Here is a 14,962-nt window from a genome sequence, read left to right on the forward strand (position 1 = left end):
CACAAACGATAATCACGTGAGCTGCTATGGTGGGGGGTTCCCCGCTCACCGAACGCTGCTATGTATAGTGATTTCAGATCATTAGAAATTTGTTTTGTACTTTCAAGTATTAATGACAGGAGGTGGCGTTAACCCGTATCAGACGTGGATGCCAAAAAAATCGTTCAACTAATCACGGTTGAAAGTAACTTAATATCAAAAAAAAAAAAGTATTAATGACTCTGAGTCTAAGATCCTGAGCGCCGCTACGTCATTTCCGCCAATACAGCATCACCATCACCCCCGTCTCCACACTCCGACACGGTCGACTCTCACACCACCCACGATGCAGCAGAGCTTAACTATCACCGTGAGCTTTTATATTCCCACCCAGCCAACTATAAAACCCGGAACGGGAGCTGCAGCAAGCCAGTCGCAAAGATACATTCATTCGGTGAGGCGACGAAGAAGCTGCAGAGTCTAACAACAACAAAACCATGAACGAGAGTGATAGTAATAGTGATGGTGAGCTTTCCAGCGCTGTGAGCAATGCTCTTCTTGCCCTATATCAACGCCACAATGTGCCGCTGGTCGCGCAGCCGATAGCAGGCGTCGGAGAGAATGCCTACGGTCAGGTCTTGCTAGTGAGTTGGCCAACAGAGTCCAAGGCGCAGAGGGTGGTGGTCAAAATGGCGCCCAAGAACGAGGCAAGACGACAGCACATGCACGTAGTCGACTTTTATGCCCGGGAGGTGTTCATGTACCAGATCGTGCTCCAGAGCTACCGAGAATTGGCGGACGACCATAGTACCTTCACAGTAGCACCTGCACTGCTGGCATCCGGACTGCAGGCGCCCGACGAGTTCCTGATCTTCGAGGACCTGTCCCAGAGCGGCTTTCAGACAAACCCACGCAGCTCCATGCCCACCTACGACATGGTGGTGGCCACGCTCAAGGCGGTGGCGGAGCTGCATGCGTGCTCCTTTATCCTACAGCAACGGAATCAGACAAAGTTCCACGAATTGGTGGATCATGTGCGGCAGGACAACCTATTCACTGCGAACGTTGAGACGGTGACGATCGAGTTTGGCAAGGCAATGCTCCGGCGCACTCGCCTCATGCTGGAGCAGGTCAACGCGGAGGACGATCACGCAACTGCTATGATGGAGGTCCTGGAACGCTGTGAGAGGAACCTGAAGGCCCTGGCACTGTACTGTGTGGACGGCGCATCGCAGTCGCCTCACGCGGTCATCTGTCACGGCGACTTCTGGAACAACAATATTCTGTACAGGCACGAGGTAGGCTCAAATTTCGTTTGATTTCAGTCGTTTTCCGAGTCTACACCAAATCTCATCTTCCTCACAGCCTCACTCCGATATGGCGATGGAGGCCAAGCTCATTGATTTCCAAATGTCTCGCTTTGCCCCGCCGGTACTTGACCTTGTCCACTACCTATTCGCCTGCACAGAGAAGCAGCTAAGGGATGAGCACCTACCCGCCTTTCTGAACATTTACTACGATACGCTGAGCCAGAAACTTGGTTCCTGCGATCTGACAGCGGACGATATCTATCCGCGCAGCGTCTTTGACCGTCAATTACAGCTCTTTGGTGTATTTGGCTTGATTATGGCAGCATTTTCCTTGCCCTTCTTCATATCCAGTGCCAGCGAAGTGGTCAACATTGATGAAGTCTCCGAGGCCATTCAGGATCTGTCTGCTTCGGCCACGGATGCCCCCAAGTGCCGCGAGCTTGTCGAAGAGTTTGATATGCTCAACGAGCGCACATTGCCCATTTTCAAGCGACGCATGACCGATGTTGTTCGGGACCTGATCAAGTACAAAATGACCCAGCCACTTTATCAATTCGATTCGTGATGATGATTTCTGTTAACAGTATTAGGTATTATTGTGTATATGTATGTATGGATGTACTTAAATAAACAATTATGTTATTATGTATATAAAGTTGCACATGGAGCTCTTAGATCGAATTATGAATGATTTGTGACTATACGCCGACAAATGAGATTCCCTCAGATGGCGGAATGGGTTAGATTTACAGTTGGTTTAAGTCTTAACAGTTACCTGTATGACCCACAATACAACATACATATATATATATAAATGATATTACTCTGGGTTTTATTCAGAGTCTATTAAAAAGAGTCTTAAGAAATTAGAAAAACTTAGAATACAAAATGCACTAACAAAATTGCGATGACAACTAAATTATCTGCACACATGGCTTTGCTTTGCTTTGTATGGCTAATACAAAATGATATATATACATTCTATATATATTTACACAAACTTGTAATGAAATTGAAAAGGAAAGGGGTTCGGTTCGTGTGTTAACTGGTTCGTTTGACGCATTGGACAGTTCGTTCGGTAATTCGGCATTGCACATCCATAAAATGGTATAAAAGATAAATGAAAATATTGTAACTTCATTACTGAGTGTGGTGTACCTAAGGTGGTTTTTGATATTCATGTATAAATTAGTACTTGTTAATCCATAGCTAAACGTAGCTACATTTTGAATCCTTATTCTATTAAAAAGTTAATGAAAATTATCCGTAATTATAAGGCCTACAGTAACTGCTACTCGTCAAGTTCAACCAGGTTCTACTCGTATGTTTTGATGTACTACTACTCTAAAATATTATAAAATTAACAACTCATTGAGTTTATTGCAGCGACGAATGTCCAGCACTCAGATACGTAGCCAAGACCTTGGCCTGCCACCTACTGCATTGACTCCCGGAAGCGGTTCTGTCGCTCCAGGCTCTCCACTTCCGCCCAGCAGTTGCGCATATTTCGGAACAGCTAAAATTACAAAATTATCAATGAAACAGGATTGCATGGGCGTTAGGCTGCCATCGAACTTGCCTCATCGATCCAATTATGCTCAGCCAGCAAATCGTTTAGTATTTCGGTGGAGGTCTTTCCAGGGAACTGCTGCTGTTGCTCCGTAACCCGCTGCGAGCAGTTGATGAACAGATTAAACTTCTCGTGAGCAATCTTGTGGAAGAGATCTGCACGTGCGGCACAAATGCGGCATAGAACAATGTCCTGCAGGAGAAAAGCGGTAAGGTAAGTCAGTGTGTAATGGCGAGTGGGTGGCTAGCGAATTTCGTACCTTCTCGTAGACAATACGAGGATCGACAGGTATGGTTTGCATGGTGTTGGGATTGTAGGGCTCCCCGAATAGAAGGAAGCGTACTGCGATGCCCGGCTGGCGGCAGCCGGCGCAGTTCTTTTGGGTCAGATTGTTTTGCTCCCACTCGGAAAAGACGTGGCACTTGGGCCATGTCTCAATGGACGAGATGGTGCTGCGTGTCCAAGGCGTGATGGCCAGCAGCTTGTGCTTGCAATTCTCCATGATGGTATCCACTACACGCACGCTGCCCAGGAAGTAATCGTCTGCAAAAAATGCGATAATATTCAGTATTAACGCCAATTAAGAGCCACATCCACATCTTACCCTTTTCCCGTGTAATCTCTGAGAAGAAGCTTGGATCCAGGGCCTGCGAGATCATTGTCTGAATGTAGATCTCAAAGTTATCCCTGTACGACAAATAATCCTCCATAATCTTCTCGATGAACTGCTCGGTGTCGTCGGCCAGCAGCTCCGATCGCATGAACTCCACAATCGTCTCTGTGTGGGAATGTACCTGCATGCGCACTGGTGCTTTGAGGTAGAGTTTCTTTGTTTCGAGATTCCATGAGGCATACTAGTTGAAAAAAAAAAAAAAGAAAGTCCAAGAATCATAAAAGGGATCGAGAATACGAGTGTGAATGAAAGCTTACCTTCGACATGTTGCGATAGAAAGTCTTCCCGTTCTGCCGGAAGGGCTCATATTTTTGCAATATGCACTTGGAGTCCACTTGCCATATGGTGGGCCAGTCGTTCACAAGATCCGAACGCAGCACAATAAAATCGCCGGTCTATGAAACAAAAAGAAGAAACATGAAGGCTGTCTCAAGGCTGGAAGTTCAACCTACTTTAAAGTTCTCCGCTGTGGCTGCCGTGCCCGCTGCAGCACTGCCATAGCCCACGTCTCCCACTCCGGACATATCCTGCTGTGGATTGTAGCCATCACCAACGGCTGGCATTTGCTGCACCTGCTGTTGCACCTGCTGCTGTTGGGTCACTTGCTGCATCTGCTGCAGTTGTTGGTTATGCTGCTGCTGATGATGCTGCTGGTGTTGTGGCTGCATCTGGGATGAATTCTCATAGGTGTTCTTGCGTGGCGTCCCCTTGGAGCGTCGCGCAATCTTACGCTTCCCATAGCCCTTGCCGGTTTCATCGCTCTACGTACATAGTGGATGGTGATGGTGGAGGATTACAAGCGGTGACGAGGCGATCACAAACGGACCACAAAAAAGCACTTACATCATCCTCTTGCGGAGTCCAGACAGGATCCGTGTCCGAGTCGGTAAACTCGGCCTCCGGCTCGCCCACGGCACTGCTCTCCCCTCCAGCGGCAGTGGAATTCAACAGAAGAGCGTGCATACTGCTTTGCTTGGCCTTGCGGGAGCATTGCTCGCGCCGCGCAGGCACATTCAAGGGGTCTGTGAAGAGCACAAAAGTTCGGTTAGAAACATTGATCAGGAAGGGTGGCATTTAGTGGGGGGGAAGCAAGTCCACAACACGAACGGAACGACAACAACAACAACCACAACAACAACCAGAACAACGACGATAACACCACAATTATCCCAACAGCCCAAAAAGAGCAGTCGCCGGCGCATCAACACCTATGCACCTTGCACCAGCACCTGCACCTGAATAGAGGACAGGACCCGACCTATGCTCTCTCCCGATCACTCCCTGGTCTTCTGTGCAATCGGTCGGTGGTCGTGGGCTTACAATGTAAATAATAAAAATACACAGTTTATTTGGGTTTTTGTAAATTAATAATATTTGTTCATCTCGATTTCATCTCAAAAATACTTTTTTACTTTTGTTCATGCGATTCTCCTTTTCTTTTTTTTTTTTCTTTTTCTTTTAACAATTTAAAAGTGCGTATTCCTTTTTTTTTTATCTTTTTTTTCAATGTTTTTTTTTTACATATACACAGCGTTCATGTCCTTGTCCATTGTCCAAGTCTGGATCCCTATGGCCAGTCGTCTGTCGTTGGTTGTTGTTGTTGTCGGTGTTGTCTATTGTCGTGTCGTGTGGTGCGGTGCGGTGTTCGGTGCTGCGGCGGCAGTGGTTAGTGCTGCCATGGCCACAGCAGATTTATAAAATGATGAGGATTCGGCGCTGGTGCGGCGGCGGCAGCGGCAGCAGCGGCTGCGGCGGTGGACGCCGGCGTTGGAGATGTCGCGATGGATGCCGCGTTCGCGTTGGCTGACGTGTTGTGGTGGTGGTTGTTGTTGTTGTAGTTGTTGCATGGCGTGGAATTAGCGATAGTGGAGTGCTTATTGGAACTATGCTGTTGGTCAAGTAACATACCTTGACTGCCGCCAACGACTACGCCGACCCCAGCACCCGCTCCCAGCTGGGCGCAATGCTGCTGCACGAAATGTTGCGTGCCCATCGACTGCTGCTGCTGCTGTTGTTGTTGTTGCTGCTGCTGGGCGTATGGCCGGAAGGAGGTCTGATCGGCGGGCTGTTGAATAACGGAGGAGGGCGCGGACTCGGCAGCTGCTGCCGCAGCCACCATTTGTGCATGCGGCCGCTTCTTGGGCAGTATTTGGGTCTGGGAGAGTATTTTGATGCGATGCCCGTCATCGCCGACCAGTCCGGCGAGTCCTTCCTGTCCCGTTTGATTGTCCCCAGGACCTCCTGCCCCAACTGCCGTCTGCGACGTAGAGGCCTCCTCACTGCCGCCCCCTGGGCCGCCCTTGCCTTTACGCTTATACGGCGCCCGCGGATAATTCAGCTTGCGCGATGGCTTCACCACCGGCGGCGGATCGTCGTCCCGCTCGCCCTGCAAGAACTTCAGATAGCTGTCCATGAACTGTGTCTTCTTCTCGCCAATCAGCGTTCCCACGCTGACCGGCTTCGGGAGCGGCTGTACTGGTCTGTACGGCACCGAGGCGGCGTGGCCCGTGACGGGTGGGCTTGAGGTCGACCCACCCGATGGATGATGGCCATGCCCATTCGACGCGCAGGGCGATGGCTCTGGCGATGGGGTCTTGTTGGGATTGCGTATGCCAAAGTTGGTGTTGTTCGTGGATGAGTTGGTGCCGCGGCCATTGCTGGACGACGAGTTGGCGTATCCCTGCTTGGGCGCACTGCTAGCGTCTGCGAGAAAGTCCAGCTCCTCCTCAATGTTCGGCACGATCACCTTATTGCTTGCGTCCGCTACAGCCGCCGCAGCGGCAGCCGCAGCATCGTCCTCCTGTTGGGCAGCCTCGATCTTCTCCTGTTGCTGCTGCTGGTTCTGATGCTGTTGCTGCTGCTGCTGCTGCTGTTGTTGCTGCTGCGTGTAGGCCTGTTGGTGTTGCTGCTGTTGCGTATAAGCTTGCTGCTGCTGTTGCTGTTGTTGCTGCTGCTGTTGCTGCTGCTGCTGCATGCACGCCGTGTACTGCGAGGCAATGGGCTGGGGGAAGGCTGGATAATATTGCGCCAGCTGGGTGAGATGTGATTGTGCCTGCGAGGACTGCAAATGGGCCGGCTGCGGTACGTGCTGCTGCTGGCTCTGGTGCTGCTGTTGCTGCTGCTGCGTCTGCTGGGGATATGTGGGTATGTTGATGGTGGCCGCCGGCGACACAGACGCCGTATTGTTTTCCGTCTTAAGCGGAGCATTCCACTTGCTGTTGAAGTCGTAGTACGTGTTTTGCTGCTGCTGTTGCTGTTGGCTGTGCTGCTGCTGCTGCTGCTGTTGGAGCTGATGGTGCTGCGGCTCCTGGGGACTGCGCACATTGCTGTAGTCGCTGCTGGTCGCTATTAGCGTTTTCTTCGGCTGTCGCTTGCGCGGCGTCTTCGCAGGCTTCGGCGGCGGTTTGACCTCTTCCTGCAATGGAGCGAAAGAAATACCTTCGATTAAGATCCAGTGACTTTTGGGGCTTAAAAGGCTATCAAAGACGAGGCTATCAAAACATTGGACATTGCATTAGGGACAGCATACAACATTTATTCTCTGTATAACCAGAGATCGGTCTGCCCACACTGCGGATCTCCACATGTATTCAGATCCACCGCACTGAAGGGAGCGTAGCGTAGCGTACCGTATCGTACCACATTCATTACATTACAGCATAACGTCACAGTCTCAGATCGGCCACAAGGCATCTCTTCAACACAAAAAGATTAGCAGTTAGCAAAGCAGTTAAAGGAAGCAAATAAAGATTAAACAGAACACCCATGAGGTACACCAAACTAAATCGTAGGGAAAAGGGGTTGGAAAGTGTACTCTTCCACCAGAAAATTACAAGCGAATGTTAAAAAAGAAAGCATGCTTATTAAACGAGAGCTCCAGAATCACCAATAGAAAACGAAAAATATTTTCCGTTACAGTTGGGAGCATTTCAACAACCAACAACAACAAAGAAACTCTTATCTTATCAGAAAAACTTTAGCACCAGTGTGCATCATGCACACGACATGTATGTTGTGTTTGTACTGTTCTCGGGCATTCTCTTTTGCAGCATTCACTTGTGCGGGCCGAACATCATGTGGGAGATTCTTATCAAAAAATCAACATACTAATAGATGGCTTTAAGTGTGACTGCCCCTGCTTTCAATGCGTCGCTTTATATCCTAGAAATCCTAGACCATATTCAAGAGGTGTCCCTGGAAGAGTTCTGGGGTTCCGAGGGAAAGATTTGAAATGAAAAACAGTAAACAGAAAGCGCAACAAAACAAAACAAATAATAAAAACAAATCACCAACAAAACGAACAAAACAAAACGGAAATTAAACAAACAAAAAATAGATTCGGAAATAAATAGAAATAAGAAGATACAAACCTTTGGCACTACTTGAATCTGTGACGCTATGTTGCCGCTCGCTGGCGACATTATCATGTTGGCCACCACATGCTGGCGTCGGCCAGGTGCCTGCTCGTGCAGGAGGTGCTCCCCATCGACCACGCCGGACGGATAGAAGGTTTGCTTGATCTCCAGGCCTGGCGGCAGATTGAACACCAGGTTCTCGCCGGCATCTCCACCGCCTGGTTCGACTCCCGCCGTTGCCGCCGCCGCCTCGCTCGCATAGTCTAGATGCCGCTGCTCCTGTTTCACTTGCAGATGCAGCACATTTTTAATGTCCTCCTGGCCGCCTGGTCCCTCTTCCAGCTTCTCCCAGCAGAGGTTCTGCTCCTGCTGCTGTTGCTGCTGCAGCGTACTTTGTATCACAGATGAATAGGCCACCGTTGTGGGCGCCGTCGGTGGCGCAGACGAACCAGCGCCTGGCACATTCACCACCGATCGTCGCTGCACTAGAGGCGCCGTCTTGTAAACAATCACTTGAGCCTGCGGCGTGCTGACCACGTCCACGGCATTTAAATTCGTTATGGGGGATCCGTCCGCCGAGCTCAGAGCTGGACTGGCATACTGTGCCGGATAGGATCCCCCCGAACTGGCGGCCCCCACTGGCACAGCCACTGGCACTGGACTAGCACTCTGCTGCTGCTGCTGCTGTTGCTCCATGTGGATCTGTTCGGCCTCTTTGCGCGTCAGTTTCACCTTCTGTCCATCCAGCGTGTAGTATGTTTCTGTCTCTTGGATATCTTGCTGGAGATGGTGGTGATGCTGCTGATGCTGCTGCTGTTGGTGTTGCTCCTGCTGCTGTTGATGCTGCTGTTGTTGCAGCTGCGTCAGGTATATTAACTCGTTGTATGCCTTTATTTGCGCCTTGGCTTGTTGTTGGCTGTTTTCTTGCTTAATCTGCTAGACGCGCAGTCGAGGACGGGGCACATAGATTGAATCGGAATCGGAAAGATTTGGTTTTGGTTTGGATTTGATTGTGATTTGAGAAACTCATGTGTTCATGGTTGGATTGGATAAAGCAAAAAGGTCTAATCTAGACTTAAATGGTAGGGTAGGGCTAGTTGGTTAGTAGAGCAGAATGACAAATAATGCGATAGGCGGAACTTCAGGCGGGAATAACAGATTCAGATTCCAGGATTCCGCTCCCGCTGAAGTCCCCACCCCACACCCAGAGGAGCAACTGATTAGGTATAGATAGGGGCGGGGCCGAGGCGGCTCTTGGCGGGCATGTGTTACATATATGGATGTATGCATGTATGGTATGGTATGTCAGTGAGAGATCAGTAAGCCAGAGTAATGCAGAGTATTCTACTCACCACTTTGTCAGCCACCAGGTTCAGCTGCTGCTGTTGCTGCTGCTGGGCGGCCTGCTGCTGTTGTTGCTGCTGCTGTTGCTGGGCCTGCTGCTGCTGCATGGCAAGGAACGTGTTCGATAACATGTTGGGCGTGTTCCAGGTCAGCGACGTTGAGGTCAGAGCTACGGTCGTCGGCGATGGTGAGGCGCCGCTGGACGACGAGTTCTCGCCGTAATAGTTGGAGGCAACATTGTTGACCACTGCTGCTGCTGCCGCGGAGACGGCCGCCTGATTTTGAAATGTGCTCAGCTGCTTATCCAGCGAGCTGGGGAGCTGCAGCTGGCGGTGCGGCGTGTTTGCCGCCGAGGAGGCATAGTGGGCGGGCTTCGGTTGTACACTGGCCGCCGCCGCATGATGATAGATCTGCTGGAATACTGGATTGTAGCTGCCGATCGGTGATGGTGGCACAAAGCTCCCCCCACTGGCCGCAGCGGCATTGAAGCTGGCAATGCTCGCCGCGGTTATGGTCGCCAAATGCGGGTGCTGGAAGTCCTCGGCTGTGCCGCCCGTGCTGCCAGCACTCGCCGGCACAATGCGGTTGTACGCATATGACCAGGGGCTGGAATTGGGATCCATGTGAAGGTAATGGCTGTTCTGCTGCTTCTACTGCTCGTGCTCGTAGTAGTAACTAAAAAATAAAGTTGAGTTATGTTTTGTTAGCGCTTTTATTCACATTGGGAGGGGGTAAATCTCCTATTTAGCAGGTGGAATTGCTTTATTCGCGGGACTCCACTTGCCATCCACCACGCTGTTTCGATCAAAATATACACACAAGTTTGTGTACATGTGTATATAAAGGCTAAATATGCATGTATGCGTATGCATGTATGTATGTGATTGAAGGCAACTTCTTTTGGCGTCGTCTTCTGTATTTTGTGCATTTTTTGCTCACACATAAATTATGCCGCGTAAGATTGTGCGCGGACAGAAGGGGTCAAACATTGTTTCGATTCATTGAGACACGCACATTTTTACTTGTTCATTGAAAAAATATGCCTTTTTCCAGAAGTGTCCGAATTTTAGCACTTTGAATGTTGTACATATGTATCTATACATACACACATGCATGTGTATGTGCATGCGTGTGCCTGCGTTGTTGAGATTGAAAGATATCCACACTAACTTGTCGTTGTTGTTACAGATTCGGGAGGCGCGAACTGCGTCGGGCCAACATTCTTTTTATATTTAATTATGCACTGCTTAATGCACAAGCTAAATTTTGAGTTCAATTTCAAACTAAACTTTTTTTCAATTTTGATGCATAACTTTTTTGTGGACAATCTCCAAAATGGCCGCTTCGATATAATAAAAATATCGATGGTTTTCGAAGCGCGCGATTGTTTTTAATGTAACATCAATGTTTCTGTGTAAGCAGCGATGTTTTTGAGATATTGATACAAGATTATAATTGGATTTTATTTGATTTTATTGATTTCACTGACATTGGACACATCCAAGATCTAAACGAGCAGGAAGTGCGATTCTATGTGCGTGCACAGAAATTTAGCGAATGATATGCACCACTAGATCACGGGAATAATGCCGAAGTGAACCGGTTCGCGGCGCGAGTGTGTTTTGTTGTTATCGTCGTGCCAATTAATATGCATGTTTAATTAAGGGCCTTAGATTTGAATTGTTTTAAATAATGAGGTGAGTAAAACCGGCGTGAGAAAACAATGCCCGGTCACGATAAAAAGTTAATTTCCGGCAGCCAAGGCGTGTGTACACATTCGCTAATGTCGAACCACAAGTGTTGTAAAGTGGTGGATTTGGGGGTTTGGCTGAGTGATTAAATTAGTTTTTAACACTATATACACACTATATATTTCCAATTTAGAGTTTTAAGCAGGCCTCGCACAAATTTTTTGAAAATTTTATAAATTAAAGCAGCAGCAACTCTATTACCGTACGTTAGTGAACACTGCGCGAACTAGCTCGATAACTTTTCTGCGATATTTCGGGTGCTAATGACAGTCATTTTACGTATTCAGCTAAAAGAAAACTGAAGAAACATATATTCTCCCCGGATTTCCTCTTAGTCATTCACATAATCTGATCTTTGTTTCGTATTGCAAACTTCAACGAGGAGGTATGTAGCAATCTACAGCGGGCGCGCTTGCACAGAATGTGTGGCCAGCTTGAGCCTGCCCTGCGTACGTGTAAATGGAATGAGACGCCCACTAAATAATCAACATATTTTAGCGTAAATAGAGATGGATTTCGGTGATGATTTCGCATTGAAGGAGGAAGTGGACCCAGCGGCAGAGTTCCTGGCACGGGAGCAGTCGGCATTGGGGGATCTTGATGCAGAAATCACAGGCGGCTCTGGCACGGCCCCAGATGCAGCCACAGTGGACGATGCTCTTGGGCTTGGTCTTGGTGGCCTGAGTGGTGCTGGTGCGGAGCTGGGCAGCGAACTGTCTGCGACTGGAGGCGGCCTAGAATCATCAACTGGTAGCTTCGAGGTGATCGGTGGCGAGTCGAACGAGCCCGTAGGAATTTCCGGACCTCCACCCTCTCGGGAGGAACCTGAGAAGATACGCAAGTGGCGGGAGGAGCAGAAGCAGCGACTCGAGGAGAAGGACGTGGAAGAGGAACGAAAAAAGGAGGAGCTGCGACAGCAGTCGAAAAAGGAACTGGACGACTGGCTGCGTCAGATTGGCGAATCGATTTCAAAGACGAAACTATCATCACGAAATGCTGAAAAGCAGGCCGCTTCCTTGGAAAATGGGACCATCGAGCCGGGCACTGAGTGGGAGCGCATAGCCAAGCTGTGCGATTTCAATCCAAAAGTTAACAAGGCGGGCAAGGATGTCTCTCGAATGCGTTCCATATACCTGCATCTCAAGCAGAATCCAATTCAGTTGCAGAAGACCACCTAAGTGTCACAACTCGACGCTATGGCTTTGCCTGCCAACTAGTTTTAATTATGTACTCGCCTAACCACACACATTGAGTTGAATATGAAAATTATTATTGAAAAGTATTCGCTGTATATTCCAATTATATGATAAATACATTATTATTGCTGCTGACAAAAATTTGCGATCATGGTTCATGTTCATGTAATGAATGCAATAAAAAATGTGCACACAGTTGTCGTTTTAATTACAATTTAATTTAATAAAAAAGCAAACCATCCAAAAATATCCCTAATCATTTCAGCGACACATCTGACAATAAGGAAGTTGCGGACGCAACGAATTGGAAGCGGAAGGACTACCTGCGTTGGGACGACTACTTCATGGCCACGTCCCTGCTCTCGGCCCAGCGCAGCAAAGACCCTGTCACCCAGGTGGGCGCCTGCATAGTTGACCAGCAGAAGCGCATCGTTGCCATTGGTTACAATGGATTCCCGCGAAACTGCAGTGATGATGAGTTCCCCTGGTTGAAGTTGGGCCAGAGCAGTTCTGACGATTCCCTAGAGGACAAGAAGCTGTATGTGGTCCATGCCGAGGCCAACGCCATACTCAACTGCAATGGCGCCAGTCTGGTTGGTACGAGCCTCTACTCCACGCTCTTTCCGTGCAACGAGTGCGCCAAGCTCATTATACAGGTAATGTTGCCTTTTACGCACTCCAGCCACATATCCTTCAACATACTACCAACCTCCAATATTCGTTTCATTACGCAGTCGGGCATCCAGCAAGTGTTTTACATGTCGGACAAGTATGCTTATAAGCAAAAATACCGCGCATCCAGGCGCATGTTCGACGCCGTTGGCGTGGTCTGTACCCGGCACGTGCCCGCCCAGAAGCAGATAGTCATTGACTTTGACGCCTTCCTCGAGGACGACAGATGAAACGCTCATTCAAACGACGAGACTAAGTTTATGTGAATTGCATGTAATTTGTTGATGTATAATTTTTTATAAGTAATTGGTCTTATTTTAATTAGTGTGAATTTTTCAAATAGAACTGTAGTCAAATGCGTACTGTAAGCCGGTGATTTTTTGAATATTTCTCACCTCCTTTACTCTGGTGGGTCCTGTAGATCACTCGTTGTAGATCCTGCGGTAGATGGATCTTCAGAGGATGCTTCGTAGTTAGAAGTTGTGGACGACTCTGTTGGTTCCTGTGGACCATCCGTTGCAGGTGCTGTCGTAGCTGGGGTTTCAGAGGACGCTTCGGAGCTAGAAGTGGTGGACGACTCTGTTGGTTCCTGTGGACTACTGGATGTAGATCCAGGGGTAGAAGAATCTTCAGAAGACGCTTCGGAGATTGAACTTGTGGAAGACTCTGTTGGCTCCTGTGGAGTACTAGTTGTAGATCCTGTGGTAGAAGGATCTTCAGAAGACGCTTCGGAGTTAGAGCTGGTGGAAGACTCTGTTGGTTCCTGCGGAATACTGGTGGTAGATCCTGCGGTAGATGAAGCTTCCGTTGACAATGCAGTGGAAGAAGTTTTCTGTTCCTGCGGTCTACTCGTAGTTGTTGCTGCGCAGTCCGCCGGTCGAATGGACACACATCTGGAGGAGGCCGAGTCGAAGAATGGTTCTGCCCCATCGCAGTTATATAGGATGGCAATCCACGTGACGCTACTGACCTTCTCGCAGTAGAGATAGCTATTGCATGTTGCGTCGTTGGTGTATCCCGTAAAGAAGGAAAGGTTGTTCGAATTGGGAGGTAGTTCACCTGCCTCTTTGCAGGCCTTCACCTGTTCTTGCATAGTGGGTACCGTTGGGTTTGGGGGTGCCACATACTCACTATTGCTGCACGTTGCCGACTCGTTCAGCTGTGGATTAAGCAACGATTCAGGTCGTTCGTACATCCATGAGCTATGACGGAAGCACTTACGAAAGTGGCGACAATGGTGGGCACACAGAGGGTGCCGTGGGTGGCGAGGGCCTCAATCACACAAATCTCATCGGTGTCACAGCTGTAAACATTGGCGGTGGATACCTGCTGATCTACACATCTTACAAATTGGGTCTCACTGACGCAGCTGTACTTGTTGCTGCCGCTGCAGACCTCACAGTTTTCACCGTTATTGGCGCCGGCTGCACCGCATACGTCCAGCACACTAGATCCATCCACAAAATGACTCATCACGCACACTTCCTCGGTGTTGCTGCAAACGTAGCCGCTGCCACAGGACACAATGTCGCCAATAGGATTGTTTTCTGTGGGGTAACTACAGTGAGTGGTGGGCTTAGGATCGAAGATTCCACATTGAACTTACGCATGCAATTTCTATAGGCGGTCTGACTATAACAGTAGGCAGAATTACCGCTCTGACACTCCTGGCACTTTTGTGCCGCCACGAAAACTAACGGGCCGTAAGCGGCAAAGGCCAAAACGGCAATGATCTTTTGCATTTTAACGGAAAACTGATTAGAATTTTGTAACGAAGGTGTCTTATATAGCTGGGATTCCAATCTTGTTGACGAATTCATCAACCTTCATACGTTTATGGGCCATTGTTGCTTATCAGAGTTGAACCGGTCTGTCCCAGCCGTAAATCTTCTATCATTAAGTAATTTTGGAAGTTTTCTGCGAGTTTTTCATACCAAATCAGTAAGTAAACAAGGCAGAATAATGTTAGTAGATTGCTGTGATTTCCATGTATTAATTCTTATCAAAATAATTATTTTTCCGCTCCATTAAAAGGTAATTGGGATATACTTACATATGCATGGGGGGAGTAGTTTTACATTTAATCAGCTTTATAAGTCCATTTACTGGTGT

The 14,962-nt window shown here is 48.5% G+C and overlaps 5 protein-coding genes across 11 annotated transcripts; 3 read left to right on the forward strand and 2 right to left on the reverse strand.

Annotated features, from left to right (window-relative positions):
* The first annotated feature begins 431 nt into the window (after positions 1-431).
* On the forward strand, positions 432-1,915 carry LOC111073106. The gene is made up of 2 exons (XM_022365238.2): positions 432-1,277; positions 1,345-1,915. Exons 1-2 carry the CDS (start codon positions 477-479, stop codon positions 1,852-1,854), a joined length of 1,311 nt encoding a protein of 436 aa, XP_022220930.1. The 5' UTR covers positions 432-476; the 3' UTR covers positions 1,855-1,915.
* Positions 1,916-2,102: 187 nt separating this feature from the next.
* On the reverse strand, positions 2,103-10,959 carry LOC111073105 (neurogenic protein mastermind). Of its 6 annotated transcripts, none has more exons than XM_022365235.2 (11): positions 10,402-10,959; positions 9,240-9,906; positions 7,903-8,820; positions 5,441-6,947; positions 4,376-4,554; positions 3,985-4,293; positions 3,790-3,927; positions 3,464-3,713; positions 3,119-3,402; positions 2,869-3,051; positions 2,103-2,805 (listed from the first exon to the last, which is right to left on the reverse strand). In XM_022365235.2, the coding sequence occupies exons 2-11, from the start codon at positions 9,852-9,854 to the stop codon at positions 2,725-2,727; spliced, it is 4,464 nt and encodes a 1,487-aa protein (XP_022220927.2). In that variant the 5' UTR covers positions 9,855-9,906; positions 10,402-10,959; the 3' UTR covers positions 2,103-2,724. The 6 variants fall into 6 exon arrangements, with proteins under 6 accessions (XP_022220927.2, XP_022220924.2, XP_022220925.2 ...); XM_022365232.2 differs by having other exon boundaries at positions 7,903-8,823; XM_022365233.2 differs by having other exon boundaries at positions 7,903-8,823; positions 10,246-10,959.
* LOC111073109 (probable deoxycytidylate deaminase) lies at positions 10,653-13,215 on the forward strand. The gene is made up of 3 exons (XM_022365242.2): positions 10,653-10,928; positions 12,444-12,834; positions 12,913-13,215. The coding sequence occupies exons 1-3, from the start codon at positions 10,924-10,926 to the stop codon at positions 13,078-13,080; spliced, it is 564 nt and encodes a 187-aa protein (XP_022220934.1). The 5' UTR covers positions 10,653-10,923; the 3' UTR covers positions 13,081-13,215.
* Positions 11,189-12,373, forward strand: LOC111073108 (clathrin light chain). 2 transcript variants are annotated; one of them, XM_022365241.2, is made up of 2 exons: positions 11,189-11,367; positions 11,490-12,373. In XM_022365241.2, exon 2 carries the CDS (start codon positions 11,492-11,494, stop codon positions 12,158-12,160), a length of 669 nt encoding a protein of 222 aa, XP_022220933.2. In that variant the 5' UTR covers positions 11,189-11,367; positions 11,490-11,491; the 3' UTR covers positions 12,161-12,373. The 2 variants fall into 2 exon arrangements, with proteins under 2 accessions (XP_022220933.2, XP_022220932.2); XM_022365240.2 differs by having other exon boundaries at positions 11,191-11,367; positions 11,481-12,373.
* LOC111073107 (mucin-5AC-like) lies at positions 13,108-14,610 on the reverse strand. The gene is made up of 3 exons (XM_022365239.2): positions 14,457-14,610; positions 14,072-14,397; positions 13,108-14,009 (listed from the first exon to the last, which is right to left on the reverse strand). The coding sequence occupies exons 1-3, from the start codon at positions 14,590-14,592 to the stop codon at positions 13,251-13,253; spliced, it is 1,221 nt and encodes a 406-aa protein (XP_022220931.2). The 5' UTR covers positions 14,593-14,610; the 3' UTR covers positions 13,108-13,250.
* Positions 14,611-14,962: the final 352 nt, after the last annotated feature.

Source organism: Drosophila obscura, unplaced genomic scaffold, assembly GCF_018151105.1.
Source record: "Drosophila obscura isolate BZ-5 IFL unplaced genomic scaffold, ASM1815110v1 contig_208, whole genome shotgun sequence".
Classification (NCBI taxonomy): domain Eukaryota; kingdom Metazoa; phylum Arthropoda; class Insecta; order Diptera; family Drosophilidae; genus Drosophila; species Drosophila obscura.